We start from the raw sequence: 16,360 nt of genomic DNA, 5'->3' as shown, positions 1-16,360 counted from the left end.
AGCACCGAGGCCTGTGCAGAGCTGACCACACACAGAAAAGGATGGTCCACCAGGGGGTGGTTTGTGGTTGTGGTGGGTCCATGCAGCTAGACATGATGAGTGAATTGAGATACCCAGTTTTGTAAATGTATATTAAATATCTAAAAGCCTACTTTTCAAAATAAACATTGATAACGCAAGTGTCTACAAAATAACATTTTGCTGATTTTTGAACCGCTCATCCTGACTCTCTTTTAATAGATAGCCTACGAAAAACCCCAGACTTGGGAGCATAAATAAAATAAAGTTTAAGTTCAAAATATTGTTTAGGAATAGGGTCTATATTCCATCCATCCATCGTCAACCGCTTATCCTGCGTACAGGGTCCGGGAGGGTCTATATTCCAAATTTATTTAAGAAAAGGATCTCACTGAAACTAAAAGTAGGCTATCCTTGGCCATATAAAAACACAATTATAATGAATCACATAAAGTAGGAGAAGGATAATGAACTAATAGGCTAATACCGGCATTAACAAAGAATATGAGAACAAAAATGGATTAAAAAAACAAATCCAAAACCGGTAACACATCAGACAAACCACCAAAACAAATAAATTATCTATTTTGAACCATTTTCTTGAGCGTGTGCAATACCCTCTGCGTCATCGCTGTCACGATGATGTAGAAGCGTGGTTATTCACCGTCAGAGTGTATATGGGCATGACACGGGGACCACCACCGCTGGCACAGACGCACGGTGCGTCAGCTCTCTAAGCCCTTTAAACAAAGTCCACGCATCCAATGTGATTATCTGCCTCCAGAAATTCCTTACTCATTCCTGTCCACTACTGTCACATGAAATTATTTGTTTTACATTAAAACGACTATCAAATATATTTCTGGCCTGTGTGTTTTCAATTGTGACCATAAGATGAAACCGTGGAAGGAAGATACAGCCATCCTGATAAACCCACTTAGGAATTACAGGCTCTCTCAAGGTCCCCACGGAGGTCCCCTGGCCACGCTTTGATCCACCACCCACGGGTCTATAGGATGGCGCGTGATGCGATGTCAAGACATCACAAGTCCCTAATCCAAACCCACATCCCGGAGATCGCGGGATGAGAGTGAGTGTGTGAGTCTAAAATTATGTAACAGCCCACTGCTGCTGTATTTATAGCGCAACTGTATCCGTCTGCCAACATCAGCTTTTCATCCTCTGTCTTCTCATCTGTAGGGGCGTTTACACTTCCTGCACTGTACCATGAAGTAAATGGTACATCTATCTATCTATCTATCTATCTATCTATCTATCTATCTATCTATCTATCTATCTATCTATCTATCTATCTATCATCCACTCAAGTTCAGTCAGGTTTGAATTTATATATATCAACAGGAAGGTTGCTGGATATAATTAAAATAATTACAAATACCTTGTGCTAAAGTGTGCTTTATTACTGTATATTGCCCAAATGCCTTTTACCTTTTCCCCCTATTTGACTCACTGATTTGTATGATCATTTTGAGCACAACAGATAAAATGCCCTTAGCTCATACTTTCAGTTTTTCTCAGTCTCCTTGGTGCATTTCTCAGATCAGAATCTAAATTCTCAAAACTACTTGTTCAACCTCCACATCATCTTATCAATTGTGCACATCATAAAAGCAATTTCTAATTGTTTTGAACATATTACAAGTGCTTTGACACATTGATGCAAATGATTATGGACAACTTTCTGCTGTTTCCTACATTATCAATTGCTTATGTCATGCTGATCACAATGTATTATTATTGCAGTCTCTATTCATTCAACTTACACTGTAAAATTCCAGCTAAACCAAGGCTTTTTGAAGACCCTTTTCTCTCTCTCTTTGGCTAGCCTGCCATTCACTGGTCTTGTATGAAGCTTATTGTTGACCCCTTTCTCTCTCTCTCTCTCTCTCTCTCGCCTGCCATTCACCAGTCCTGTGCAGAATTTTGCATGCAATCCCTGCTACCGACAACTGCATGCATGTCAAGGTTCCTCACGGGTCTATTTCAAATTATATTATTGCTTTTTAATTTTTTTTTATTGCTATTTAAAAACTATATAATATTCTTTGTGTGGTTGATAAATTATCCGACTGTGAGATTGACAGTCGAATTAGTCTAGCCCATATATATATAGAGAGAGAGAGAGAGAGAGAGAGAGAGAGAGAGAGAGATCATATATATATGTCAATCATATTTTCTACACATGTCTATTAGACTTTTTTTTGTAAATATCTCCAGAGATATCCATTGATGTGGATAAGAATCTTAGACCTGACAGACAGAAACATCAGCCTAAGGAGTGTTTCACATGCTTACATTTCTAATTTTGTAATTTCTACCATTGTGCTATGCAGTCAGTTTTTCTTTTCTGTATCACAATGATATGGTCTGGCAACAAATTATAATACGAACAGTAAAAACTTTACTGTGATCCTGTCAAATCTCTTGCAATGTATAACTTTATACTGTTGAATTTGATATGCCATATTGAAAAAGTGCAACACTGTGCATTTTCAATCTCATCAAAAAGTTAGCCATAGTTTACATCAGAAAACACTTACAGAGTACAGTTATATTGATAACATGACTAAACATTTTGACTATCTTGTTTGTAAACAATGATACAAGGACTTCTCATTCTGATTGCACTGACATGTTCAGTGACATAAAGATTTGCTTTTGAGAGATAGACTAAGGATTTTGAGCAAGTTACAGGCTTTTGCAGGAAATCCACTATGTTGTGCTGTTTGTTCGATATGTTTCGAGAAATGCACTCACTGTTTTGCATATGTTATGGATAATTTGAGAAATGTGAGTGAGAAAAACTGTAAGAAGTGTGTGGTCAAACTGTTTCAACACTACTTGCTTTACAATGAGTCTCTAAGCCAGTGGCATCATATTGCTTCTTTGAACTGTGTACCTGAACAAAACACAGCGGTTGGCCAGCCAACAAACAGTTTCCTCCTCAGCAGCAGCAGCAGCAGCAGCAGCAGCAGCACCAGGCCAGCAGAGCTCCAGGAGCCACTGTGGATGGGTTGGTCCCTGATGTGAGTGTCGTTCTCAGATCTATTCTCAGGTGACGAGAGGGGCTGAGGTGTCAAGTGAAAACAATCTGCTGGAGTGTAGTATCAGGTGGCAGAGCAGAGTGCTGACAAACTTGTAGTGAGAGTGTGCCGGGAACATCTGGTGAAAAAAATTCTGTTCAAAATTACTCGTAATCTCACCTCTGAACAAGCTTCTCTGAGGGCATGGAATCAGGAGACCCTGTCGTTAAAGTAGATTAGCAGTTCATATGTGAGTACTTTCTGGATAAATATAACACATGGTACGTGAGAAAACCGTGCAGTTATACAGAACGATGTGCTAAAAACAAAAATCAGGCTCAATTAAGATCAGAAGCCACGTCCTTATTTTTCCAAACTTGGTATAATTGTTTGGGAAATGGGTTTCTTTTATTTTTTATTTGCCAGTGTGTTTCAAATCCAGGTCTTTGTGTATCAAATATTCAGTAAACATAACTATACTTCAGTTGCAATAAAGCCTAAAGGACCAAAATGTACCCTAGTTTCTTCATCCAATAACACGCTGCTAATACTGACCTCTGCTGGTTTGTTGCACAACAACATAAAACTCCATCAACTACAAATTTGTTTTAATTCTTTTTTAACCTTCTGTGAAATTATAATTAATTTTCTTATAAATATAAACTCAAAACTTCAAATACAAGCACAAATTCAAAAACAAAAAAAACAAAACAAATCTCAAAAGGACATTGTTGTCCAACACGCCAACAATAGATCGTCATAGGAGCCAGTTGCACACTAATGAAAGACACTGGCCACTTCATCAGTGGGCTTACGTCATTTTGTATTTATGAGTTTCAGAAAGACGTAGTTTCAGAATCTGAAAAACTGCAACAGCTATCACCACACTAAGAAGTGAGCATTGAATAGCCACAGTTTATGCAGCCAGGTAAGAATTACACAGATATGGTTACACAGAGACATATAATGTAGCCTGGTGAGCAAATGAAAAAAACATGCACAAGAGCAACCATTTAAAGAGCAACTCATCTTTATTAAACCCCCAGGAATCCTTCAATATTTAAACAGGAATGCCTGCACAACAACACATCTCTACATTATCTTCAGTGATAGAAGAAAGAGCTCTACGCGAACAACACAGTGAACGGTCAGACAAATGAGTAGTTGCCAGCACAGCGCAATTTAAATACATCATGAAACTTATTATGGAAAAGTGAATTTCAAATAAAATAAATACATGTATGAAGGGAGGAGGAGCTCAGAATTAAAGAGGGACTATTTCTCTAGAGAGCCATCAGGAGAAAAGTGCTGACAGTAGCCAATGTTTGTGGTTGACAGGGTTTAAAGTGCTGACCTTCTCTTGACAGTAGATAGACAGACTGAACTGAACTGACTTTAAGCTAAGGCATCTGAATGATGTTGATTTTACGGATACACTTAATTGAGAACATTAAGTATACTGAAATGTTAAAAAACCTTGATGTATAAATGGGTATTTATAAAAAAAGGGAGACTATTATCACTGACATGGACAAAAAGGTTCAATAGAACATGCCGCCCAATTAACAAATCTTTTCTTTTATGTGGAGGTATATTCAAAAGGCAGTATAGTATAGAAAGAAAACTAAAGAAGGCAGGAAATTAAATAAATAGTCTAAATATATATGCACATTTTGCTGTTAGCAAAGAATAACGGTTTGTTTGATGTCCCTCTTACAGAATACAGCCCCCCAAAAAACATTGACATTCATCCAATACTACAGTGTATTCTAAGCTACAGTAGATTCATACTGTAATAAGATGTTAACCTCATTAAAAAAGAAAAAAAAATCCAGTCCTATAATTAATCACAATGACTGTCCTTTCTACTCACTCAAGAAACATCAGCAGAAAAGCTCTTCTCCCTGTCGCTCATTAATGCCATTTAGTCCATACTTACCTTACGCCATCTATCAAAAAATCCATCTGATGAATGGATAGGTAGCACCATGTTACGCAATCTACAACTACAGGATGATTCAAAGTCAACATATTAAACAAAAAACAAAACAAAATCATGGAATCACTCACTTTATAATGGTGAGGTGGGTTGTGAGGGAGACATTTATTCCCTTTTCTGCTTATATGGGGAAATACTAAAGCAGTCTTATGTGGAATGCAGCTGCACTAATGTGCCACTCAGAGAGGAGGGAATATAAAGAGAAGTCAGAGGATTTGGGGGAATGCAGAGGGCTGATGCCTCTTTCCTTTCACAGTCTTTCCTCTCTCTTGTTCTTCTTTCCCCCTCCATGTTTCACTTTCCTCCTCAGCGCCCATCATATGGATTTGCTTCGGTGACAACTGCAGCATCAGTTTATCTTGGTGGGATTTTGAAAAATGTAAGTGGCTGCCTGTTTGTCTGTGTGTGTACTCGATGGAGACGAATAAAAATGTATGTCTATATCCAGTATGTTAAATGTGATGTTCTAAATAGTCAAGATTTCAAATGTCTTTTTGTACGTGTATATGTGCACATATTACTGTTTAGCCAGTGTTTCTCAGTAAAAAAAATCTTTCTTTATCCTCTGTTTTCCATTCCTCTGCATTTACTTTTCTCTAGACATAGGCCTCTGGGATGTCGGAGCCGTTGATTTTGATGTAGATCTTAGCGTTGTCCTCCCTCTGCTGTTGCTCTCTGTAGAGCGTCCGTCTGTAGCAGATCAGGTAGAGCGGCAACAAAAAGCCGAGCATACTGAGAACAAGGAGTCCAACATTGACCTGGAAGAAAGACGCCAGAATTAGCCATACCCGTGAGTGCATGTTTTTGAGTGTGTGTGTGTGTGTGGGTGTGTATTCATACCCAGAGTGGGTCGCCCTCCAGGGGTCCCATCATGGCCAAAAATAGGGGTTGCTGCAGTAGAGCAAACACAGCGCTGACCAGAGACTGCATGCCTGTTAGACTGCCAAACTGGGAGGAGGGATACCTGGAGAGACAGAAGCAGTAGTTTCTCAGTTTGAAGCTACATCCTCATAGAGAAGACGGAGATGATGATGATGATTATGTATGTGTGTGTGTGTGAGGGTAGAGGCACACTGACACTTACACAGCAGCATAGAGGCCGCCGACAGCAGAGTGAATGAATCCTCTCACCACAGTATGTAAGACAAATGACACAATCTGTGGAAAGATGATATTCGTAATCATTTGGTTAATTCAGCCAGTTTATGAGAACCTTAAAAGAACAGTTCTACATTTTTGGGGAAATATACCTTTTTTCATACTTGCCAGGAGTTAGATGAGAAGATCAATACCACTCTCATGTCTGTCTGTTAAATATGAAGCTACAGCCAGTAGCAGGGGGAATATACTATCCTCTGTTGTTTAATCTGCATCCAGTCAATACTGTGTTTCCTGGTTTATAGGTTAACTTTTCTGCCTTCAGACAGAGCCAGGCTAGCTAGACTTACACAAAACTGTCTGTCTCTGGTGTCAACAGTCTGTAAAAAAGAGGCTTATGTGTAACTTCTTTAGAGAAAATCTCTAAAGGCCATAAAGAGACACTGATAACTTTGCTTGCATAGCAGTTGTATCCTTGAAGTATTTTGCAGACCTGTGTGTATCTCTGACAACTGAAGTGGACCTCTCACCTGCAGGGGGAGATTGGGCACCAGGCTGGTGATCCCAAATCCTACTAGAAGGACGTTTGTGAGGATGAACGCTCGCAAGGCATTGGTCACCTTCTGGGTCTTTTTGTCTCTGCGCTTTTTCTTTTTCTCCCCCCTAGTGGTCAAAATCAGACATAAGAAAGAGAGATTAGGTTATCAGGTACTGATATCACAACTCTCCCACAATAAAGGTTGATTTCTTGGTTTTGTTCATCAGACTGGCAAGTAAACATTGCAGTAATGTCTGGCCTATAACTGGAAAGGGGGTTAAGGGCAGTCTAGGAACAACTCAAACTTGACTCACTTGCTACAGGGTTCCTTTTCCTCCTCACCATCATCACACTCTTTCAGCTTCCAGTCCATGATCTGACCAATCACGGGAGTGGTCATCAGGCACAGCAACTGCAGCATGCCGAAGATGGAGGAGTACAGACTCACTGAGAGATGGATCAGAATGAGGACAAAAAGCTTTTTAAAAAAGTGGAATAAATATTAGAAATTGAGAAAAAAACAGAAAGGGGTAGGGTCAGAGGAAAGCATAAAAAGACGATAAGATGAAGGGTTCAGGACCTTTTTCTACCTGGTTAATGACTGTGACGGTACAGTTAATCATTAGTCCTGGGTTGTAGAGCCACACTGAGTGAAACAACAGTGGATATGGAGAAATCGGCTGTTCAAAAGTCAATTTCATGCCATTATGAGGCGATTTATGGCCAGTGGAGTAATGATCACTTAAAAGTGCGTCATGTGAAACAGCTCATATGCTGAGGGGCAAGTTAGTTAATGAATACAGCAAATGATGTGATACCTGTTGGTTTCAGATTAAGGCTGAATGACAACTGAAGGACTTGGTTATTAACATGGACAACAGCCGAGGTCAAATAATGAAATAACAACACCAGCTATGGCAAAAGCCAGAAAGCAATGGTAGTGGATCTGAAGTATTGTGGTGGTGAACCTATACATGACTAGAGGTTAAATTCTAATTGTTGTCTAATGCTTCAGTACTCTAATAATACAACTATTGGACTTTAGTCTTACCAACTTCCATTCTCTCCACTGAAAATTCAATTGAAAAAACAAGTAAGTCCAGCTGCTTTTACATCATGATAAAAAGTTTCTGAACACAGACACAGCAAAGCACAACTCGATTCTAGGTAAAGCAAAAAATCAATGTTCATCTACATGCAAAGGCAGAAAGATACTCAAAACAAAGAGACAGACCTTTGTTGAGGTCTCCATCACTGAGCGACTCCAGGACGCTATTCATGGCCCCCATGTAGAACAAGAGACGAAGTTGAGTGACGGACATGGTCACCAGACTGAGCAGGAACATCGTGCTGGTGATGGTTTTCAAGAATGACTGGGCTGCAGAGGAGAAACAGCAACCAAACAGAGGACAATGACATGCAGTACAGTGAGAAGCACAAAAAGAGGGGGGGTTGACTTTTACTAACATCCTTGCTAACTGCAGACACACATCAGGAGCTTAGGCACTCTTACACTCTTCTTGCGGCTTGCAGTCAATTTCCAGGTCCGTGGTGGAGAGGCAGAGCTTGTTCCCGTCCTTAATGGCCAGCTCCTTCTGTGGAATGTTGCCCACACTCAGACGACGGCCCACAGTGGTCACTTGGTGGTAGAACTGCTTCCCTGTGATTTTATGGTCAAAGCCCAGCCAATTGAACTTGATCTTTATGCTGAAAGAGAAGAGGAGGACATATGGGAAACATGCATGCCACATTAATGTGGTAATTATTGCTAAAACGGTACAATATAGCTGTGGCTCTGACATCCCTGAGGCCTATGTCTAGAGAAAATCCTGTGGAGGAAATTCTACAAGTCCTGTGCGAACCAATCAGCTGGAAAAGTTTTCTGCTGCACAAGCATGACAAAAGAATGATTTTAATTAACAAGGGTTTACCACAGGGATACGTTTAGTTGACAAGTGTGATCCTCAGCAGATAGACTTTAACCTTGCAGCAATACACTGCACATTTTTGAACATACAGTATTACATAAGTGTCAGTGGTTATGGCTTCTGTAACACACAGGAGACTGCTATTAGTTCATTAGTCCAGCTAGTTTTGTTTTTAAAAGACTTACTAATCTTATTTTTAAATGTATTTTCAGTGATCTCTGAGATATCTGTGTATCTGTGCTACTAACGTGTAGTCCATGTCCTCTGGTCCAGGAAACGGTTCCAGAGGCCAGTTGAAGAAGCAGTTCAAGAAGACCAGTCCAGCACAGGCAGCCCACACCACTAGAATAGTGATGAAAGTTATCCCAAGGTCATAGATCACCTGTGCACATCAAAAGATGACAGATGAATACAAAAACAGAGGAGACAACAAACTGTTTACGCATAAAGTGTGGATGTGTGGGGGGGAATCAGTGTTTGCTACCTTGACACCAGGGAAGGTGACAGCGGAGGAGGCATATGAGCCGATCATCAGGGCGATGAAGGTGGAACGGAGGTCCCCAAACATGTTAGGGAGCTAGAGATGAAAAGGCACAGATAGATCAGCACTCAGATAATCACATCATCACAACCTGTCCCTGAGTTTTAGCAAACATTAGTTCTGGTCACGTTAACGCGTTATTATCGCGTTAATGCATTAATTAATTAACGCCAACAAAGTTTTTATTATTATTTTAAAAGTCTCAGAAACAGTGAGGATCGGTCTCTCTTCCAATGCTTGTGCTCCACGTCGCATACAAAAAGTTCAAGACAATTTGACTTGGCAGCAAGTGTGTGAGGCGACCATTTCACCTCACTCTAACACTTGCTACTGAACATAGACTGTTTATACTGCTCCCTGATAAAAAGAAAAATGTTTCTGCTGATACCTGTTCAGAAAAAACAACAAGAAGAAAACAGATTCATAGGCCTATATGTTAACCTGTTGCCCAGAAGGTGCCTGTTATGATGTTATGATCGTGGCTCTGGACTTGTTTTAACAAGCTAGATAAAAGGTAATGCCCTGGCAGTGACAAATAGCTTTGGTTTAATATTTGATTTGATTACATTAATGTTTAATTTGAGATTTACAAGACATATTTTATTGCTAGTGTAAAGGGAATACTGCTGGTAAAATTCACCTTATTTGTTTAAAGTGTTTGCAAACCACATGTTATTGCACTTGTATATAGCAGTATGTTTAAATTAAAAGTGTGCAATACACTACTTTCAAAGTCATTGTTCAATTTTGCGCATTATTATGCAATTAATCGTGATTAAAAATTTTAGTTGTCCAGCACTAGTAAGCATCAAGTTTAGACTATCTAATGCCAAGATCATGGTGAGCTCAGCTGCAGTGTAGCTCCTCTAAGCTTGAGGGCCTGGACAGATTGGGGACACTGTGAGGATGGTGCCTACTGACACCAGGGTCAGTGTGGACAGTGGGAACCAATTAGCGAACAGACATGGCTCTACATGAAGAAGATCAGAGAATATAAAACACACGACACAAACGCAGTGCTGACGAATTCTATCCAGCTGAAACAATGAAAGGGGGTGACTGAGGTGAGGTTACGATTCTCTGCTTTACTCTCGTTTGAGGCACGAGAACAGAGAGCAGGCAGACAAAAAACAGAGACGACAGGAGACAGCAGGTGGCAAAACATCCAAATACAAAGGCATTCACAAGCCGTTCTGTTTTCAAGAGACTGCACAACAACAAGCACATTCAATTACATAAGCTGGGGAAACTGAGGAAGAGGTATGTGTGTGTGTGTGTGTGTGTGTGTGTGTGTGTGTGTGTGCTGAGAAAGTTTGCATATAGAAGCATCCAAGTTACAGTATCTCCCAGCAATATAATCTACTTAGAAAACTGTTCCAATAGATTATTGAAACATTACACATTCATCAGCAGCTGCAGGACAAACCTGAAGGGGGAAAGGTGACCTGACAACTGACACTGGCAGGGAGCCAGTGGCGTCCGCTGAGGGCAGCTGAGTATTACCCAACACCCCTCAGCTGAGAATGGATGCCTGCAGGTTTGAGGTGGAATTATGATCAAGGAGTCAATGAGTCAAGGAGCAGTATAGAGTCTAATGATTAACCCAACACTGAGATTGTGTAGGAGAGATGGAATGAAAGGTGGTATAAGGCCAAACAAAGCCCTAAATTATGGTTGTACTACATCACAGACATTCAGGCCAGTGGGAGCAACTAATGGGAGATTTAGGTCGATGCAGCAAATACCACATTGGAGATTAACAGTGTACATCATAGTAACAGCCTGTGGTGGGGCATTTTATTGGGAGATTTACTGGAGCAGAGCCCCTCTCCAGTGAACGGCATCACCATGGTACAGCCCAGGACTCCTGTGTTGCTGAACTGATGGCAGTTGAAGAACAGCAGGGAAAGAATGCAAAGGAATGGTGAGGGGTTGATCCCGTGTACTATGTGAATCTTAAATGGCATCAGTTGTTTTTCTGTCCCTTAGTAACTATGGTTCTGCTCAATATTAGCATTAATGTTAGTCTCCACATAAGTCTGCTTACGTGGAGAACTACTACTGAGGAATACTGCATGTAAGAAAGGTTGTATACACCTTTTGTGGTTCCAGATTTAGCTGCGTGAAATAAGCTAAAGTTAGTGGTGCTTGGGGTCTAAGACTACAAGTGTGAAAATAAAATGTTGGATGGTGTGGAGTTAAAAAGAAGTGAGCTCACCAGACCCCAGTAGCCTCCTCCTCATTTGTGCTTGAGGCTAACAGCTCGAGGCCAAATAAGTTGCTATTAGCAAAACACAGCCGAATATCTGAGCTGCATTGTGAGTAATGCAGAATCAGGTTTAGACAGGGAGGAAGAATGCGAGAAATCGATTTTGATACTTTGCTACTTTTAAACTATTGATCATGCATCAGACAATGTTAGATGGGTACTCAATATAATTTCCATGAAAACAAAGTTAATCCTAAAGAGCAAAGTGTGTTGCTTTTCTAAAAGTATGAATCGTAGACCGATTCTGAGGTTTCTGATAGTTATCCTTTCTTTTACTTTTTACTTGCTATACAACATAAAACTGCAAATTAGAGTCGTAGCTCTGCTATGCAGCCTCATTATTCCCTTTGGAGCTGGATGCTGCATTACTAGTTATGTTTGTGCATGTACATCAATTGCATGTGTTTGCATAAAAAGAGAAAGACGGCCAGATGAGCAGCTTGAAAGCCCAACTGTTGCTATGATGTTCTTGCTGAAGCACAAAAAAAATTCAGTGAAAAAGTGATAATGAATTATTGCGTTACTCCACTTTCTGTCCAATCAACCACCCACCTCCCCTATCCCATACAATGCTGAGCCCAATTGTCTGCAGGAACACAGAGTGCTGCAAAGAAGCAAATAAAAATGACAGAATGCCAGACCAGAGGGGAGGGAGAGGGGGAACAGGCAGCGAGCCAACAAACTATTAAAAGAGAGCAGGAACAGTGAGACAAAGACCTATGAAGATAGAAAATATACATCTTAAAATCAAATGTTATGCGGCAGGTGCAAAGGCTCTGCAGCAGTAGGCTTACAAAGCGCACACTTACTGTGAGAGAGGTGAAGGTCATGCACATGCCCCCAAAGCCATTGAAAGTCAGGGCAATGAAGATAAGGACAGAAAGTTCTGCAAATGACACAGATGTTAGCTCACGAGTCTGTCAACAACCAAACTACTGCACTTTGTTTCAAATACAGTGCAAAAAGGTACACACAAGTACTGTTGAGGTGGACTTACCATTTGGATTGTAGGCTCCATAAGCAATTAGTAGACAGGACAATCCAAAGCAAGTGCTGAAAATAGATGATCAAGTCAAACACTTGAAGATGAATTTAAGTTAAGCAACTTCTCTCTGCCTTTTTTTTGCTTCTTGAAGGGTTTTACATGTTCCCAATACAATGTGAGTAGAAGTTTTTTCACAGAAAAAAGAACTGTCTTTCCAGAAACAACATCATGTTTAACTTGGATTATTTCTTCTCTTCTTGCCCTACCTGCCCAGCAGTCGTAGCTTGCGAGGCCCATATTTATCCATGACGATCCCGAGCGGCAGGGTGATGGCTGAGAGCAGGAAGGAACCCACTGTGAACGCCAAGTTCAGCATCTCATCCTGTTCTTTACAAATAAGCCAGCCGTTCATCCTCAGGATGCCATCCATAGGGACCAGGGGCTTCATCTCCACTCCGTCTCCCAGACCAACCACGGCACCCTCGCTTTCATAGTACTCATACTCATCGGGTGTCTGCGTTACCAGGGGTTGGGACAGATTGTAGCTGGAGCTGTTGCCTGAAGAACATGATGAAAGGAGGATATGAGCTTAAAGATACCCTGATTAAAAGGAAGTCAGGACAGGCATGCATGTAGAAAATACACTGTCAGTTGAGATGGTTCATGATGCCACAATGTCTCATTTAGCATCATCCATAAAGGTTGGATGGTGTGAATAAACATATGACTGCGTAAGGCTGAGTTCAGCTGTGTGCTCCTGCAGATGGTTTAGTGTATAGGGAGTCATCACACAGATGAAATGTATAGGTGGTAGTTCTCCTTATTCACAGGATCGGTGTGTGTGTGCGCTGGAATGCCAAGGAAAAAACATGATAATCTGGCAATAAACTTCAGATTATCATCAGAACCTGCAAGGAGATAATGTGAAAAGGTACAAAAGTCCAAGTGAGGGAGGAAGGGCAGCAGCAGTCTGGGAACTTATTGGTCATGTACGAGCTGATGTTTTTTGGTTTACTTTCCTGTATACCTATCAGCCACCCAACATCTTTGTAGTCATGTGAGGCATGTATGTGTGAAACACCATGATGAGCTTCATAACAAAGTGCAAAGGTCTTCTGCAGGAAATACCAGATCATACGCTCTGGAGCAAAGCCACAGGGAGTAGCTGGTTGACAAAGAGCATGAACAGCTTTAACCATTTCGCCAATATTTCTGCTGCATGTGCACAAAAGCCGGATCTGCACTGCATCATCATTATCTTTTTTTATCCACCATTTTGTTTTTACTGTCCACCCCACACGTGGTTGAATTTCTACTGTTCATCACTTTGCTATCAGTCTTCTCTCCAGCCCTGTCCTTTATCAGTGGACTTTAAACCTTCATATTATCAGTAATAAAATCCAGCCGTGGATCTCCCCATCCCTCTATCACATGTCACATGCCTGAAAAGAGCTGTTGCTGCTGTTCTGTCCCTCTTACATCATCAGGACAAGATAAGACTGACAGTTGTGGCACTGCTCCAGGAAGTCACTCACAGCCGTGGATGCCCAATTCTAAACTTAAAATTTTAGGATATGCTTCTAATAACTACTAGTGAATAAGCCTAGAGATGGCACAGACTGTCTGACAAAGTTGCATCACTTGCAAATGAAGATTAACAGGAAGACAGTGGCATTACCAGGAGTTAGAAATACATCCTTCTACAAGTCAAGTGTAAACTCCCTAGGAGATAGGGCGGCTACCAGTGAGAGAGAAAAAACTAATCCGACCAATAGTTTAGACCTGACTGGGGCCATTGTGTGCATCAATTCCACCTTTGTACTTAAAAACACAAAGCACCTGACTGACTGTGGTCAGAGTGGGGGACAAGGAGAAAAACAGAAGAAGCTTTAGAGATGAGGGACTTGGCATGAGGGCAAAAGGACAGCTGATCCCGTTCCCCTTTGATTTATCAGTTCCCTCTAAATCAGTCTGCTGCCATGTCTTCAGTTTAGTTGGCACCACTGGAGCCTTTTACTCCATAACTTTGGACCACGTTGACGACCCTGCTCTCTCTTTAAGTTAACTGATCAGGCTTAATCTCCTGAGTTCCTAAAAAACAGTGCATGACCCCTCCAAAGAAAACACTTATTTTGAATGGAGGAGGCAAAAAAGGCAGCAGTTTCAAGTTGCATCTCTTGAATAAAACCTTGCTCCCTCCTTTGCCCTAACTCATATGATAACACTGACTGACAACTGACAAGGCATCCCTCAGCACGAATCCTCATTTTAACAGCTCATTCAACGTCCCCCACGGGGGATAGTGGAATGTGTGTGTGTGTGCGTGTGTATCTCTCCCATAGCTTTACAGTTCAGGAAGAAATGCAGGACACGTCCCCAAATCCCCCAAAAGAGTTCTGTTCTATAACCACATGAAGGGCAGATGCTAAAGACTATTTGCCTTTACTTATGATCAATTTCTTCACCTTCAAGGCAATTTAAGGTATTAAAAGTGACAGATAGGTAATGTGTCAATAGTGTAGGAACTGAAATAATCCTTTTGTCAATACAGAAATACAACAGCTGTGACTCACCCTCCTCGTTGCAAAGGTAAGAGTAGAAGCCTTCTGACTTGAGCATGATGAGGAGCGAACCCCATCCCAGCAGCACAGCGGAGAAGAGCAGATTCTCAATGATTGCAGTCACTGCCATCCACCAGCGCCTGGCAAACGCTGTGGCCAGGGTCGGAGGCATGGTTGAAGGAAAGATATTACGGGCAGAGAGGGCGAAGAACCACAGAAAATAAATGTAGAAAGTAGAGTGAGCGACCACCAGAGAGGACAGAAAGGAGCAAGCTGCGAGCGCAGAGAGAGCCGCCTTGACGCTCAGAATGAAGGATCACTGATCACTTATCTGGGAAGAGAAAGGCACAAGAGGAAGGGGGAGGTTTTAAGGTTAGCCTATCACTGAAGTCACAGAAAGGTTCAGCTTTTATAAGATCACAAGATATGAACTTAACTATACACTTAACTTTGATCCTAACTGAAAAAAACTGTGTACTGTGTGAAATAGAGTGAAAATTAACCTTTAAATCTCACACATGCTCTGTTTTTGTCATTACTTCTGATTAATTAAGTCTCCTTTCTAATTAGACACAGGGGAGAGGTAATGGCAGTTGCTCTAAAGAACTAAACTTAATAATAGTAACAGCAGATGGCGAATTATTAACTATCCTGCTAGTGCAAAGATCCTTACATCACTCTGCTGCTGGGATTCAGTTCTTACATCTCACTATAGGCATTAATAACTAAAGAAGCATCCGTGGTGGCATCACAGAGTTTCTGCTGTTTGGTGAAAAAAGCAAACTCGTCCAAACTGGATAAAAAAAATGCAGCTCTCTCACTGCTCCCTCAGCCCATGGCCCCTCTGTCTCTCTCCCCTTCTCTCCTAAACAACCCCTAAATGTCCTCTTGGGCCCATCCAACCGCAACTTTCCTCTGCAATTACTGTGGAGCATCCAAAACACAAAGGAGCTGCCAGACAAACAATAAACAAATCAGCTGCACATAGCCAAACTCTCTCTCTCTCTCTCTCTCTCTCTCTCACACACACACACACACACATACACACACACACTCTGTTCAACCAGTAAGACAAAAATAGTTGCAGAGTCATTTGTAGATCTCATGGAGAAGAAATAAGCAAGTAAACACGTTTAAAATCAGGGAAAACTTGTTTCTGTAACTGAAAACAAATATTCCCATTGTTCATCCATTTCCCCACAATTCTGAGTAAATTACTGGTATATAATTTATCCAGGCAAATTACAAACTTCCTTACCTCCACAGGCTATAAGCTGCACCATCCAGCTTCACACTACGTTGCACTCTGGGCCAGTTAAGTGACCAGTTTTCTGTGAAATGCCAGGTTATATACGCAGGCGGCCCTCACATGGCGCCCC

General features: G+C 41.2%; 1 protein-coding gene across 1 annotated transcript; it reads right to left on the bottom strand.

Annotated features, from left to right (window-relative positions):
* Positions 1-4,070: 4,070 nt before the first annotated feature.
* slc43a2b (solute carrier family 43 member 2b) lies at positions 4,071-16,333 on the bottom strand. The gene is made up of 14 exons (XM_038709314.1): positions 16,240-16,333; positions 14,994-15,312; positions 12,687-12,978; positions 12,433-12,488; positions 12,245-12,321; positions 9,110-9,202; positions 8,874-9,007; positions 8,211-8,404; positions 7,932-8,075; positions 7,012-7,144; positions 6,690-6,822; positions 6,146-6,219; positions 5,902-6,025; positions 4,071-5,819 (listed from the first exon to the last, which is right to left on the bottom strand). Exons 2-14 carry the CDS (start codon positions 15,151-15,153, stop codon positions 5,658-5,660), a joined length of 1,776 nt encoding a protein of 591 aa, XP_038565242.1. The 5' UTR covers positions 15,154-15,312; positions 16,240-16,333; the 3' UTR covers positions 4,071-5,657.
* Positions 16,334-16,360: the final 27 nt, after the last annotated feature.

The sequence above is a fragment of the Micropterus salmoides genome, unplaced genomic scaffold (genome assembly GCF_014851395.1).
Source record: "Micropterus salmoides isolate LMB-PRFRI ecotype aquatic unplaced genomic scaffold, ASM1485139v1 Ms_hic_scaffold_9, whole genome shotgun sequence".
NCBI lineage: Eukaryota > Metazoa > Chordata > Actinopteri > Centrarchiformes > Centrarchidae > Micropterus > Micropterus salmoides.
Note: the sequence above shows the minus strand (reverse complement) of the source record. Positions and strands in the feature narration are given on the sequence as shown.

Bases quoted from the DNA above. Each gene is read 5' to 3' on its own strand.
- slc43a2b (XM_038709314.1), bottom strand. From the start codon at position 15,153: ATGCCTCCGACCCTGGCCACAGCGTTTGCCAGGCGCTGGTGGATGGCA. The intron at 6,220-6,689 runs GTGAGAGGTCCA...ATCTTTCCACAG, and splicing joins TGCCCAATCTCCCCCTGCAG to ATTGTGTCATTTGTCTTACA. The intron at 5,820-5,901 runs GTATGAATACAC...TCTTTCTTCCAG, and splicing joins TGGAGGGCGACCCACTCTGG to GTCAATGTTGGACTCCTTGT.